The sequence below is a fragment of the Xyrauchen texanus genome, chromosome 12 (genome assembly GCF_025860055.1).
Source record: "Xyrauchen texanus isolate HMW12.3.18 chromosome 12, RBS_HiC_50CHRs, whole genome shotgun sequence".
NCBI lineage: Eukaryota > Metazoa > Chordata > Actinopteri > Cypriniformes > Catostomidae > Xyrauchen > Xyrauchen texanus.
The window spans coordinates 22237934-22254022 of record NC_068287.1 but is presented as its reverse complement, the minus strand read 5'-3'; the positions used below and the strand labels follow the sequence as shown (position 1 = coordinate 22254022).

The 16089-nt window shown below is 39.3% G+C and overlaps 1 protein-coding gene across 3 annotated transcripts in view; it reads right to left on the bottom strand.

Moving 5' to 3' along the window:
- Positions 1-16089, bottom strand: part of LOC127653334 (SRC kinase signaling inhibitor 1-like) — a 191864-nt gene that overhangs the window by 48563 nt on the left and 127212 nt on the right. For all 3 annotated transcript variants that reach the window (XR_007971792.1, XM_052139985.1, XM_052139986.1), the window contains exons 5-8: positions 15086-15281; positions 13437-13729; positions 3012-3820; positions 2450-2542 (exon numbers count right to left, since the gene is read on the bottom strand). Coding sequence is in view for 2 of the 3 variants with exons in the window: in XM_052139985.1 (XP_051995945.1) it covers positions 2450-2542; positions 3012-3820; positions 13437-13729; positions 15086-15281 (1391 nt within the window). In the remaining variant the exon portion in view is untranslated. The remainder of the gene's footprint in view (positions 1-2449; positions 2543-3011; positions 3821-13436; positions 13730-15085; positions 15282-16089) is intronic.

The following is a 16089-nucleotide window of genomic DNA, read 5'->3' as shown; positions in this document are numbered from 1 at the left end:
GTTTCTGACTGTATTTCTTGCCCTACAGAGGTTTCTCCAGCTAGTTCAGGGCAAGCACATCTTTATCCGCTCAGACAGCACCACGACGGTAGTGTAACGGTAGCGCTCCCGTCATATGTCACATCTCGCTCGCCATCTCCTCCTTTGGAGCCAGCAGTGACTCACGGGCAACAGTGACTCCCGGGCAACCTCAACACGGCAGCGGACACGCTGTCGTGACAAGGTACACTCAGCGGAGAGTGGAGGCTCCACCCCAAGATGGTCCAGCTGGTTTGGGATGGTTCGGCAAAGCACAGGTAGACCTGTTTGCTTCCCAGCGGACATCCTGCCCGCTCTAGTACTCCCTAACAGAGGCTACCCTCAGGACAGATGCGCTGGCATCTGTCCTGAGCCCCGGGGGCTGCGCAAATATGCATTTCCCCCAGTGAGCCTTCTTGCACGGGTGCTCCGCCAGAATCAGTCAAGCTCAAGGCCCTCTCCTTGAAGATGGCCGTCCTGATCGCGCTCGCTTCCATCAAGAGGGTTGGGGACCTGCAAGCGTTCTCTGTCAGCGACACCTGCCTGGAGTTCAGTCCGGCAGACACTATCGTCCTAAGACCGCGACTGGGCTACATGTCCAAGGTTCCTATGACCCCCTTCAGGGACCAAGTAGTGAACCTGCAAGCGCTGCCCTGGGAGCAGGCAGACCCAGCCTTTTTGTTGCTGTGTCCAGTACGTGCTCTGCGTACTTCTGTAGACTCTATGCGTGTAACATAGAAAGAGAAAAGGTGTGGCTGGTGCAGCCTGCTCCCATGCTTGGCACGTCGCCTTGTTCCCCCCTTTGAGGTTCCGGGAACCTAAAAGGTTTATGATAATATTATGGGGTGTTAGGGAAGGGTACGTCCAGTCTGACGCAGCCTGTCAATTATTGAATGCAACTGCCTGCCCGCGCCTGCGTCAGCAGTGCACGTACACGGTTCAGCGCATGGCATGATTAAATATGGACGCCTAGTGTCACTTCTTCGACACCACGATGCTGAACCGAGCCACTGTTATGGCTGAACCTCATTCTCGGCTCCTCAGGGCAAAAACCTGAATAGACAGATGCATATTTCTCTCCCTTTATACTCGTATGTCCGGGGGCGGGATATGCAAATTCTGTCTGCCAATTTCTCATTGGCCTTTTCTCAAGTTCAGAGATGCGTGAGGCTCTCAAGAGAGACCCCTAGTGTTGCTTCTTCGACACAACGTCTCGTTCCCTCCATCAGGGAACGAAGGTTACAATAGTAACCTAAATGTTTCCTACATAACAATGGTGCTTAACTATTAATTAAAACTTAGCTAAGTTAGCTCCCATGCTTGGCACCTCGCCTTGTTCCCCATCGGAATTAAAACTGTCCTGTACAACCTAACACTACACTTACAAATCACTAAATTTGCCTAGCAGTGCACTACAGAATTATACATACTACAGTGTGTTATGCTAATTTTACATTCCACAAAACTCCCAACACATTACTCCACCACAAGTCCCTGGCTCAGAAAATAACTAAGAGTAAGCCGGTGTAATACCAACTCTTTTTACTTAACTCTTACTTATTTTACAAGTCTCTTTAATTCACACCAAGTCCTGTACAATTTTCAACAAGATTTTAAAATGAAAGAATACATCACTATAACATTTCACACTGTATAAGGTCTCTATGATATCTGTAATTTGTGTCATTTTATCTTGTAATTGGTATGAATAGGCCTTTACTCAACACTTTGTTTCCTTAATAGTCTCTTTATGCCAACATTTGGTTTATCAAGGCCATCTTAACACTCTCTTATTCAACAATCTCTTTGTTCAATGCTTTAGTTTCTTAACACTATCTTTGATCAACACTCTCTTTACTCAACAGTCCTTTTAGTGGTGAAAATCAAAATTATTTTTATATTCTTGATGTAAATATCTTATCACATCGATTATGAATGACTGTAAATGCCCAGCAACATTAAAAGCACCAGTACAAAGTGGAAGAAACAGACTCAGGTATAACCACAAGCATATACAATTACAATACAAGCACTTTACATTTAGCAAGTGAAGACATTTTTTCATACCAAGCTTACATCAAGCAAGCATATGAAACACGTAATTATACAGCTAATGGATGTAGGGCAAACATGATATGCACAGAACATGATAAAACACAGGATATTATCGCATGCCAGCAAAATGGTACCAAGCGAACAACATTGTGATGAGTGAAATGATTGAATGCATTGGGTAAACAGGTTACATATTGGTTTTATGTGTAAAATGACTGAATACTTTACGTGAAGGGGGTTACAGTGACTGGATATCAGAAGATTATACTGTAAGTACCAGGTCAGGGTTGATGGTCCATATGAGTGGGCTAATTTTTGTGAATTGGTTCAATGTGAATGGGTTGTAGATGGGTTTGTGAATGTAACGAGGCCTTACGTGCTATCGCTGTCTGGTGCTCGAGTTAGGACGCTCTGAACCAGTCCAGTCAGACTGGCTATCTGCTTCTCCATTGCCTCCATACGATCCCTGCTAATAAGAGACACAGACAATGAATATTATTTACACATAGATAAACACAAGTATACACTTATAGTGTTTGTTAAAATGTCCTAAATGTGCTCATGCATGTACAAACACGTTCCTGTACAACAGCAAGTGATTACAATCCCAGTAGTCTGCTTAAAAGACCAGCTTGGACCAGCATGTAATTTCATGCAGGTCCATCCTAGCTTATGCTGGTTAGTGCTGGTTTGGTGCAGATCAGTCAAGAGTGTTAACCAGCAAATCTTAGCTGGTGAAACTGGTTGATCAGCATGGTCTTTCTGGTAAAGCTGGTTGATTTGCTGGTCAAACTAGTTAAGAAATCTGTTGAGGACACAGCACACCAGCATCGAATGCTAAGGACCAGCATCCCAAAAACAACATATATTGGTGACCAGCTATGCTGGTCTTTTCAGCAGGACTTGACATGCACATACACACTTTTGCCAGTGCTCACCGTGTGTCTGTCTCATTTCCAGACAATGGCGACACAAACCCGGGTCCCTTAATCCCATCTCCTATTGGTTCTGAACTAGAGCTGGGTCTGGACTTTGGACTGTCCATAAACACAGATGAGGAGGTGGAGTCCTTGCGGAAGGTCTGTCTCACGGGCGACCCTCGGCTTGGCGAACTGGTGAACGAATCTCTGTCACGTAACTGCACGTCTGAAATTTTCTGTGGGGAGGAGGGTGGCAGTCGAAAGCCCATGCCAAGAGTGGAGCTGGGGCCGTAGGTATCAGAGTACAGAGAACCCCCAGGTTTATACAGGGAGTCCTCCAGGTCTCCTTGTAGCGCTGCAGCTGAGTAAGTACTAAGAGACCGCATTGAACCCCTGCGGTACAGCCCTCCTGACACCGGGAAACCAAAGGGGTCGGCAATGGTGGCCAGTGATTGAGTAGAGGCAATGCTAAGCCGTCCCTCATGCATTAGGCTGTAGGGGTCAGCATACAGGCCCTCATTCTTCATAAGAACCATATTCTTACCAGACATCTCCTCATCGGGTTTGACATCACGACGCTCCAGGATGGCGGAGGAAGAAGGCGTTAGGCCTTGAGCTTGTCCATGAGAGGGAGACAGGTGGTGGGACTGATGCTGAGGGCCCTGGGGGTGGGGGTGACCCTGACCAGCGAAAGATGGGGGGCGACCCCCACTATAGGATAGACGGGATCGTGATGGGGAACCGGAGGAGGGTGAGGTAGTGGATGAAGGGAGGGTGTTGAGACGGCGGGTAGGTGATGAGTCCCGCGATGAGTAAACCATCTCTCTCTAAAATAAAAATGACAGAAAATTGCTTATCATTTTATGAACACATTGTTCTATACCATTCTTCAAAAAAGTTATTTTCTAAAGGCCAAAGTATACTCAGTTTTCTGAGTGCCGCTACTTCTCAGGCACAGTATGTGTGATGCAAATTTGTCATACGCATAGTCTACGTGTACTGTCCACATATGGCCTAGTATTTCTATACATGCAGACAGTCCATGTCTGAGTTGACTCTCATAAAAAGTATCACAAAGCAGTCTTAGAGTGATATTATTAAAGGCTGAGCAGGCAAAGGAGTTGGAATGCCATGCCAATTATATATATATATATATATATATATATATATATATATAATTTATTTTATATTTTTTATATATATATTTTTTTTTAGATAAATCTGAAAAATGTTGGTAGGTTTGGGTTTAAAACAAGAAAAAATAAATTCAATCAAAGAAAAAACTTTTTCTTTTCTTAAAAATGTCTTACATTTTTGGTTACTGTAAAACAACACAAAAAATCAAAGCAAATGTTTTTTTTGCAGTGCAAGTTTCCATGAATTTTTCTTGTAGATATTCTTTAGACAGAATCACTGCTAAGGTTATCACTAAGTCACTTATTACAATTTTAAGAGTGAATCCTGTATTCTCTGTATACACAGAGTGATTAAATTTGGTTGTTAAATGCGGCTATCATTCCCAAATCTTTGGCCTCTGAATAAGTTAATTTGAATAATCTCTGTCCAAGTCCTAAGAGAGGAACAAGATTGAAAATATGACATAGAAGAGATTCAGTTACATTTATCTTGTCAAATAAAGTAGAAAGGGTTAGGACACAGTTAACTGGAAAAGTGAATATGTACAAAATATGTGAAAATGTGGAGCTGGCAAATAAACCTCAATGACAGCAAAAGCGAGAGAGATCTTCTGAGGTTTAGCGAGAAACCGGGACGGGAGCCCTTGGACTCATTGTCCTTATTCTCTCCTTCTTGCTCACTCGTTCTTTTCATAGGTCTGTAATTCAACTCCGGGGAGCTCCATTCAACCTGTTCACTGCTTTCACCCAGCCTAACTAAAGCTACTGGCATAACATTGGATTACATGACACTCATATTCAGATTCTACGACCACTTATGAGCACATAAACTTTACTCAGTTACAATGAGTAGAGGAAGAGTGCTTAAATTCTCCATTCAGAAACACCAGGGAACTCACACACATTTAATATCTTCTTTTTTATTCATAAATATCTTTTGTTCTCTTTTCACCTCTCCTTTCATACAGTACTTCCTAAATATTATTTCATAACTTTTACATTTCCATTGACTTGCATTTATGCCAACCCTTTATTTAATCTAAAACCACTCATTCATTCATTCTTTAAATTTTTTCCCATTTCTTCCCATCTCTGCTTTCATTTGTTCCCCTTACATTGCCTGAAAGTAGTCAAACTTACTGGGGCATTACAGGGGATATAGTTTGGTAGCCTGCATACACAGAAAAAAAAAAAAGCAAGTACATACTTCAGGGAGCAGTTGACGTGTTCTCTACGACATTCTGTTGATGACATAAAAATGGTCTTTGTGCGTTCAGACAGACATATAAACACTACACAATTACACAAACCTTCACCCACACATAAATACACAAACAAAACAGCGAAAAGGCAACAGTATGTATATTGTTCTGAGTCATGGGCCCCTTGTTTTCAGGTATTTCGTTTTTTTCATTGTTCCAGAAAATGTAAGATTTGGGATATTTGCATTCCGGTAGTTGTTTTAGACGATCCGGCATTAACCAGAGCATTGTCAAATTACAACAGTCTCTGTCTGTGTGTACGTTTGAGAGAGAGAGAGAGAGAGAGAGAGAGAGAGACAGAGAGAGAGAGATTGAGAGAGAGCACGAGAGCGTGCAGATGTGCCGGCTTTCTTTAATAGTGCAAAATAATGCCAAAAATGCATTGAGCACAGGAAAGCGGAGAGCGAGCCTGTCTAACTGGCAATATTTACTTACAAATGTAGGCAGTGAAAATTTCGAAAAGACAATCAACCTTATATTCATTATCTGAAACCACAAATAAAGCTGATAGTATTCCTGAACAAAAGAGTTTACAAAAAATAAAACCGCACCCCTGAACAATGCTGCTAATAATGCTAATTTAGAGGAAATTTCAATTCACATGAAACTGGGGTTTAAACACACAAACTCCAAAATATAACAGATGAATTTGATCTACCAGACTCGTATCCACCAAAAAAGGGACTTTAATCATCTATTTGGGAGCATTTGAATGACCAAGGGTTACTGAAGACAGCAGATGTAAAGAAGTCAGAGTACATAAATCATATAAAGAAACACAGCAATGGGACAGGATGTTTCACAAGTCATCTAACAACAGTATAATATTTTTTTTTTCAACAGTGCAATAAAAGTGATGAATTGAGAGATGCAACTTTTTGTAATTTCAAGCATGAATTGGATGCAGAATGCTTTTATTAATAATTGCATACCTCCTATTTATATTTAGTGTATTTATCAGTTTTCCTACTGTATGGCTGCGTATATCCACATGAGTCCATATTTTCTTTAGAAAAGTGTCTGCTAACACGTTCAATTGTTATATGAAATGAATTGTTTGCCTTTTGTTTTGTTGAAATAATGCAAAAACGGTTAACCCTTTTTTTTCTAGATATAATCTAACTGCCAAAAACACCACGGCATCCCTACGTGGTCCATGGGCCATTGTTTAGAGACGTCAATGTGTGATCTGGAAAAGCTGAGGTCGTATGTCAGCATTGGTCTCCACACCTCTTAATCTTTGTATTTGACCTGGCAATTCTTAATTTACAAATTAAGCACTGCCCCAAGAAAAGTGTTTTTATTGCTTAATTTTTATTTAGCTATTTATTTTTAGTGGTGCTAGTTAAGGCATAGTGGTGTCAATATTACAACCTGCAGTTAGAAGTTCATTGCCTTTTTTCAACCACTTTGAATTTAATTACTGATGGAAAAAAGTTTTAGTTGAAACATTAGTGATAATTAAATGGATGGAATCAAAGATGGAACATAATGAAAATATTCTTTACAGTGTAGTTTGGATTTCCTGTTTGTCTCATAAATGTTCACACCCCTTTCATAATTATACAAAGGTAAGAGTTAAAATATATATTTTTATTTAGTACTGCCCTTCAGAATCTACATTACAGATAATTACATAAAGTATAGTATGCATATCGTAGTGTGTTGTCTTCTTGAGCATCAATGAATGTTTGCACCCTGTGTAATAGTTGTGTACAAGTCCCCCAATTGTCCAAAGTGTCAAAAGCTGGATCTCATATATCTAATTTAATTATATTTTAAATTGTTTTAAAATATTGCCCTACTCCTTCTTTACTGCTACCGATGGACCTGACACAGAGACAACAAGAGTGCAAATTGAAAGAAATTCCAGATGCAGTTTATTGTGCTACTCCAATCCCAATCAATAATTACCAGAAGCAAAAAAAAGTGGTATATAATATGGGCTTTCTCAATTATAATAAAGAAGCCCGAAATACACATGGGATTTCTATTTTGAAATGTCTGCATTCCCAGTTGTGAACTCACTGATGGCTGATTCGCTGAGAAAGTGAATGATTGAAACTGCAAACCAAAGCTCCTGAGTTCAAACCCTCAGTTCGTTTCGGGTGACTCATGAAAAAGACCCAGTTGTTCACGACTCACTCACACAATGTTGTTGCAGCGAGTTCATCACAACAGAGAGGGTGAAAAGTGGTGTGAAACACAGTAGTGCACGCTCAAAAAATGTATTCAATAACTTGCATGATATCTGACGAAAATGCATATGAATGCACACAACCTGACTCTTGCTAATGGCGACTAGATTTTAAATGATTGTCGCAATAAATTATTTTTGGTCGCATTTGCGACCATTTTAGTCGCAGTCTGGAGCCCTGCAAGATATTAAAAAGAAACAGGGTGAAAATGATGACCCATACATGCAAAAAGAACAGAAAAAGTTTGTGTTTAACAGAAATACTAAATAGAAGGCAAATCAATTAAACTTTTAGCATATAGGTTACGAAAACAACAAGGGGACAATGCTATTTACAAAATTTGTAATCCTATTACTAAAACTATGCAATACGGTTCAGATGAAATATAATTTTTTTGGGGGGTCTTTTATAAGAAACTGTACTCCCAGAAGCAGATAGATGAAGATTTGCAGGACTATTTACCAATTTACCAATAGTCTCTGCAGAACACAATGAGAGACTAACATCGGAAATAACTTTATAAAACAGAATTTTACTATCACAAGGATGAATGCAAACGAGTCACTGTGCCCAGATGGTTTTAAATCCCTTAGAGAATCACTGTCCCCAATGTTACTGGCCACCTTTAATTGGATATTAAAAAGCGGGGACCCCGTCTCTCGTGGAGGGAAATAATTATTTTGGTTATTTCGTAGGAAGGTAGACATAAAACTGACTGTGGGAATTTTAGACCCATTAGTGTCCTAAACATAGACTACAAACTATTTACATCTATTCTGGCAAGAAGGTTAGATAAAACTGTGCTGGAGCTTATTCATCTAGATCAGACTGGTTTTGTCAGGCAGAGGCAAACTCAGGATAATGAGTGGATAAACCAACGCAGCAGTTCTTAGAATGGGACAAATATATCTTCTAAATGTATCTGGCAAGGGAGAAAACCTTGAATTAGATTTAAAACTCTTCAGTTATCGAAGGGAAAAGGGAGGATGACTTATTATTATGCTGCCCAGATAAAACTTCTGGTGTGTTTAAGTAACCCGGTATATAGATCCAGATGGAAAGAAATAGAAAGTGTCTAATCTCAAAATGTCCCGATTCAGGCTGTGCTGGGTGATATGGGACTGATAAGCAAATTATTGACTATGGGTAATCCATGTGTGAAGGTATCCCTAAAAATTTGGATAAAGGTAGTGAAACTATGTAATTTGAAAGACTCCAAGATATTGCTGAGGTGGTGTCCCTATGACTCTGAATTTGTTCCTAACAAAACAGATAGCAGATTAAAGAGTTGGGTGAATAAAGGCTTATTGTAATTATAATGTATTATAATATCCAAGGCTATTGCACATTTTTGACCAAGGATTAACTTCAGAGTTTTCAGATGCTTAAAGACAAGCATGGAGTAGAAAAACAGGACTTTTTTTTAGGTATTTCCAATTCCCATTATTGGGAGCATGCTATAGGAGATCTTTCAGGGAAACAAGATGCTGTTTTTAAAAGTATTTATTCTAGCCTACAATTCAGATGCCTGTAAAAATGTTAATTCAATGCTTTATAATGTGTTACAACAAGCTAAATTGATAGACTCGTATATATAAAAGAAAGATGGGAGCGGGAAGGCATACGTGAGTCTCAGTGGAAAACAACAAATTCCTTGTTGTGGAGAGAGTTTGCATGGAAGGGTGTGGCTAGATTCTTTTTCATGCCTGATCAGAACGAGCAACAAACACAAAGATCAAATCGCTAGCGTAGGTGTGGGGGTGACAATGCAAATCATTTTCACATTTTCTGGGGCTGTTCTTCTCTTAAGCTATACTGGAATGAGATACAAATGTCTAGAAACTATTTTTAAGGTTTAAATTCCATTCAGTTTTCAGGTGATGTATTTGGGTCTGATTCCCATGGATTTTCCAAACAAATTCCTGTTTAGAATTTTAACTACAGCAAGCAAGAAAACGATTACTGGAAAATGGCTGTAGTCAGCATTGCCTACTCTTTAAGACTGGATGGATTTTTGTGATGGAAATGCTCACCTTTACTTTAAGATTAAACTTTCATTTGTTTGCATTGCTATGGAGAGATTGGCTTGAGCATATTTCATGTATTCGACCACATTTTGTGTATGTAATTAAAGGCTTTAGAAGACTTGTGGCAGACATCCTCTGGGGGTCAGAGTAAGAATGTTCTTGATTGTTGGGTTGTTGGTATGATCTAGGTTGTTCAAAAATTTTATTTTTTTATTTTTGTTTTAAAAACAAAAGTATATATAAAAAATTCAGTTTAAACATGTAGGCCTATATCAAACATATAAATATACATAAGTTTCTTGCAGTGAAATAACTTAGCTCTAAAAATAATAAAGTATTAGCTACTTTTTAAAAGCTAGACTACTGTATTCTGATTTTTTTCCTCCCCTTCTCTCCCCAATTTGGAAAACCCAATTCCCAATGCGCCGTAAGTCCTTGTGGTGGCATAGTGACTTGCCTCAATCCAGGTGGCGGAGGACGAAGCGAGTCACTAAATTTAAGTTCACCTGTTCATTCACATTACTCTGCAGATTGTTCTAAATCTAAATTGTTATATTACATATATGTTGTGGATATAGTGATTAATCTCATGTAATAGGATGGGTTTGAATGAGGTACTGGTATTTACCCCATTTTGAAGCAGTTGTTTTGCTGGTATTCAGGTCATTCAACTTACACAGATCAAGCATGAAAATCCCCCAAAAAATTAATTATTTGATTAGATGAATCCATATATAATATCTTTTTCTACTGTATATACATATCCTGTAGATGTTTCTTCTTCTGTTTATTTCTTGCACTGTTAATATCTTGCAGCATTTTTATCTTTGTCAAAATCCACAAACCCTTTGTCAATGAATGTTTTCGTCAGTGTTTTCGTGACAAAATTAACAATGAGGGTAAGCACCATTCACATTTTCTTCAAACAATGTAAAAATCTAGATTCATTTTACAATAGGGAACTGAAAGAAACAGCAAAAATACAACACACAGACATCAAGGTGCACACATACACGACATCCAAACAGACAATAAACAGAATAATTTGCATACATCAACTGACTTATATCTAGTATTTACTGATGGAGTTGGTTTGACATTCCAAACTATGAATGGGAAAGACATCTCACACAAGAGCACATTTGATCAACGCACATTTGATCAACAGAGTGAAGCAAGACTATTTGATTTCAAGTCAAACCACATCAAGCTCCTTTGTTAACACATGTTTACAAAGTTAAAAAGAACTCCCAAGTGTTATGGAAAAAAAATTCTGCATATATCAAAAACATTCGATTTCAAGAACATCCAAATCTGAAAGACTTTGCTCATTGGACCAAACAACAGCAGTTTTAAAGGGTTCTTCCTTTTTAACACTCAAAGAGGACTGTAAAGTTGAATTTAAGAATGGCTTGTCTCTGATGTTTCAACGAACTGGGATATCCTTATCCTTTTTTCTTATTTTGACTTAACATTTTGTTATTATTTTGTATTAAATAACATTGTTTTAATATAGATCATGGCTTGGTGCCTTCATATACCCATAAGATCATCCTGGGACAATGTAAAGATGTGGTTTATGGCAAACAAGCTAGGGGTTGGTATCAGCAGAGACATTGTCGGTACAATATTATATTGGTATATGGGTCACGATAGGATAATTTTGCAATTATTTAGACTTAGTGCATTGTGGTTCTTTATGTTCAGTTTATTAAAATCTTTTACTCACTTGTTTCTCATTCATCTTCATTGGAATTCAGTGCTTTGTGGAACCAGTCTAAAACTTTCTGCTTCACTTTATTTTAGAGTCATAGAAGTAGCGAAGCCCATAGGCACATCAGTGTTAGTTAAAAAAACAAAACAACGCAACGGATTAGCAAATCGTGGTTCCAGCACTTTAATCATTACCTGAAAACCTTTGTAGTATAGCTGTATGGATGATCTGGAAGGGCATGCTTTTAAATGAAAAGTTATAGACTATTAACTATAAGTTAAAGGAATTTAGCATAACTTGTTTCCAGTGTTTGTCATTACATGACAACCCATGCAGTCTAGATGTTCGAAAGGTCTGTACGGACATCCTTACAAATTAAGTATTACCCAGGGATTGAAAATGCCAACTTTCCTACTATACACCAATCAGCCACAACATTAAAACCAACTACCTAATATCGTGTAGGTCCCCCTTGTGCCACCAAAACAGCTCTGACCTGTTGAGGCATGGAATCCATAAGACCTCTGAAGGTGTCCTGTGGTATCTGGCACCAAGGCGTTAGCAGCAGATCCTTTAAGTCCTGTATGTTTCGAGGTGGGGCCTCCATGGATCAGACTTGTTTGTCCAGCACATCCCAAAGACGCTCAATCAGATTGATATCTTGGGAATTTGGAGGCCAAGTCAACACCATAAACTCTTTGTGAAGTTCATCAAAAAATTCCTAAACAATTTTTGCAGTGTGGCAGGGCGCATTATCTTGCTGAAAGAGGCCACTGCCATCAGGGAATACCGTTGCCTACAACAATCTTTATGTAGGTGGTACGTGCCAAAGTAACATCCACACGAATGCCAGGACCCAAGGTTTCTCAGCAGAAAATTGCCCAGAGCATCCTGCTGCCATCTCATTCCCAGGATAACGATGCACACGCACCCATCTGTCCACATGATTCTGGTGCTCACATGCCCATTGAAGGTGCATTTGGCAGTGGACAGGGGTCAGCATGGGCACTCTGACCAGTCTATGGCTACACAGCCCCATTCACAGCAAGCAGCGATGCACTGTGTTTTCTGTGACCTGCCATTTTGGAGATGCTCTGACCCAGTCATCTAGTCATCACAATTCGGCCCTTGTCAAAGTCGCTCAGATCCTTATGCTTTTCCTGCTTCCAACACATTAAATTTAAGAACTTACTGTTCTATTGCTGCCTAATATATCCCACCCCTTGACAGGTGTCATTGTAACGAGATAATAAATGTTGTTCACTTCACTTGTCAGAAGTTTTAATGTTGTGGCTGATCAGTGTATATGTAGTATGCCAAAAGTAGTATGTCATATGAGTAGGATGTCCCAATCCTCAGTTTTCATAAAACATTTTCACAGTTGTTGTTACTGTAACATACTGTTTAAACGGGTCATGGGACAGTGGCCATTTTTCCAGATGAAGTATGTTCAGAAATGTTTTCATACTACTCAACTGCATACCTAAGTCCATGGCCACACTAATACGTCTTTATTACGCATTAATTTCACTACGTTTTGTCCTTCCGTCCACACTGAGTCAGCGTTTTTATCAAGCGTAAACTGAGCTTTTCGAAAACACTCTTCGAAGTGGATACATTTGTACTGTAGTGTGGACAGAGAAAACGGAGATATTCAGAAAGACGTATTTGATGTCATGTGATCCATTTAAACCAAAACAATCAAGATGGCGGCCCACGTTGTGCCTGCTATCCACTTTGATAGTGTTTTTAAAAATGAATGTTACTTGTGCAACCTTCACATTGCATTCCTTTAAATGTGACGGGAGGTTTACTCGTAAACGCTGTCTGATGACGGACCATGAGGACAATTGCATATCAGACCGTATATGGAGAATATGCAGGAGCACACTTCTTGTCCCCCCACCCCCCCAATGTAGCAAAATCACTGCATTCTCTATTCATTTCACTATGTATTAGTGTGGATATGACCTAAAAATGTCACTTTTTGGCATTAATATATCCATAAAGTACCATGAAGTAAAATATTGCGATACTTTGAAATAACAATTTCATTTACCACCTCCAAAACAAACTGAGGTACTGAATGAGGTAAAAAACACTCACCCTGAGGTCTCCATTGGCCAGATGTGCTGCAGGGTAGGAGGCATAGATGGGCTCTTTACGGTAGATTTTGATGATGCTGCGGTCCTGTATGTCTCTCACATCGTCCAGCTCGTAGAAGACATTTCTTGCTTCGTCTTTGATCAAGATTGCTGTGTTGGGAGACTTCAACATTCCCGCTGTCAGCTTCTGAGGGAACATGTGTACAATGAGCGCGTGCAAGGTCTCCAAACTGTTGAGCTCATGAGTAATGTGAACACGCCTGGTCTCATCTCCAAACTGCAGAAAGAGGACACCTGAGGAGAGACAGAGTGGAAAGAAGAAAGGCAGAAAAGAAACAATGATCAAGTAGGAAATGGTGAAGCATACTAAACACCTGTGAGAGACAAAGTGATGGACAGGTTTTAAGAGTGAGAGAAAATGGGGGATGTCAGTGACAGTATGTCTCTTGTTTCTGCTGCTGAACTACTTCTGCATACTTTTTGTTATCATTTTCTGTCAGTTTATCTATGTGCACAGGGCAGCTGGTGATCCTGAGCCTCGTGCTGAATGAACAATAATCTCCCTTTGGGGAACAGCTCAAAAAGAATAACTTTTAGTCCGAGATTTATTTTGCACTTTCTGCTAACAGGCACCGTGTTATAACATTTAGCAAACCAAACTTGAAAATCCTATCCTAATAACTGAGATACACACTACTTTTTAACTCTATTGTGACTTTCATTAATCCTTCATATTTAGCATTTAATGAGTTTAATGTAACATGTTTTTACTCATCTAGATTGCAATTTGAATACGTGTTATTGTAACTTTATTTACCAGAAAGTAAGGATCCGCTTAAGGGAATAGTTCATCCAAAATTGATAGTTCTCTCATCATTTATTTACCTTTTTGCCGCCTCCAACTCGTATGACTTTCTTTCTTCTGTGGAGTTATCTTGATGAAAATATGAGGTGATTTTGTCCATACAATGCAAGTCAATGGTGTCCAACACTTCCAAGCTCCAAAAAGGACATAAAGGCTCAAGTGGTTTAATCCATGTCTTCTGAAGCAATACAAGTGGTTTTGGGTGAGAAACTCTTGCATGTAATCAGGATTTGAAGCTCAACTACACTTAAGTGCAAATAACTGTGTTTGGACCTTTTTGACTTTTTGACATTGTATGGATATAAACTCATTATATCTCGGTCTTCCTCAGAAGACAGAAAGAGATTCGTGTTTTGAGTGTGCACGCTACTGCTGGCACTAATGCAACAGCTCTGGCACTAGTAAAGATGTTAAATCTGAAGTGTGTCATTTTTGTGCCAATAAGGTCGGCAAATGAAACTGTGAAAGAAATGACTGTTTTCAAACAAGGTTCCTGAACACTGCCCATCTCCAAACTCAATGTTGTTCTGTTGAGCTGGTCAGGAATCTCATACAGAGCAGAGTCACAGTGTTTACACTTTTCGGGGAAATCGACCTACATGTACAAATGGATTCCTTATAGTTACCTATGAACATTAAACTGGGATTAAGAATTAAGTATTTAAAGATAAAAAATGACCCACTTTACTTTGAACTTATTCTTGTAAATGTGTCCATAAATTAATTAGTAAAATATGTTTTTTTGAGAGTGATGTAGAGAGAGTAATTTGTTTTGAGTGTGTTACCTGGAGAGCGTAGTTTGTTCTGGCTTGCCGAGCGGGAGAGGGGGAGGCTCTGACGGAAACGGTTCATGCGGTTGAAGCCCAGTGGCATGTCGGCCTCGGACATGGTCTCCAGAGACTCAGCAGAGGCAAAGGACAGCTTAGATGCCTGGTCTGCCAAACCTGACTGAGTTGACTGGGAGTGACGTGGGCTACGGCTCTAAAAGACAGAGAGAGAGAGAGAGAGAGAGAGAGAGAGAGAGAGAGAGAGAGATTCAAATATTCAAACAGTTTCTGGGACAACTGGAACCTCCTGAATAAAACGAAACATGAACAAATTATATATAAAATATACGAGACACCTGGAAAAATCACTTTGAACAACTTTACAGCAAATTAGACATGAATATAAAACAAACACATATATATGAAAAATTAAACCATATAGAAAACATAATTGGCAAACACCAAAATCCGCTAGATTACCCAATCCCAGAAAAAGAGCTGATGGATAAAATACAGGCTCTGCCAACAAAAAAGGCGAGAGGACCAGATGGCATCCTTAACGAAATGATTAAAAATATAAACCCCAAATTCAAATCGGCCATAATGAAACTGTTCAACTTGGTTCTGAGTGTTGGTCATTTCCCTGACACCTGGAATAGAGGACTCATAATGCCCATATTCAAGAGTGGAGACAAATCAGACCCCAACAATTACAGAGGCATCTTTGTGAGCAGTAATCTGTGGAAGATGTTCTGCAGCATCATCAACACAAGACTCGTTCACTTCCTTACAGAGCACAATGTCCTGAGCAAACGTCAAATTGGAGTCTTACCAAATTTTAGAACATCAGACCATATCTTCACCCTACATACCCTGATTGACAAATACATCAACCAAAACAAAACCAAAATATTTGCATGCTTCGTAGATTTCCAGAAGGCCTTTGATTCAATTTGGCATGAAGGCCTTCTTTCTAAACTTCTAGAATCAGGTATCGGGGGCAAAACATACAAAATTATAAA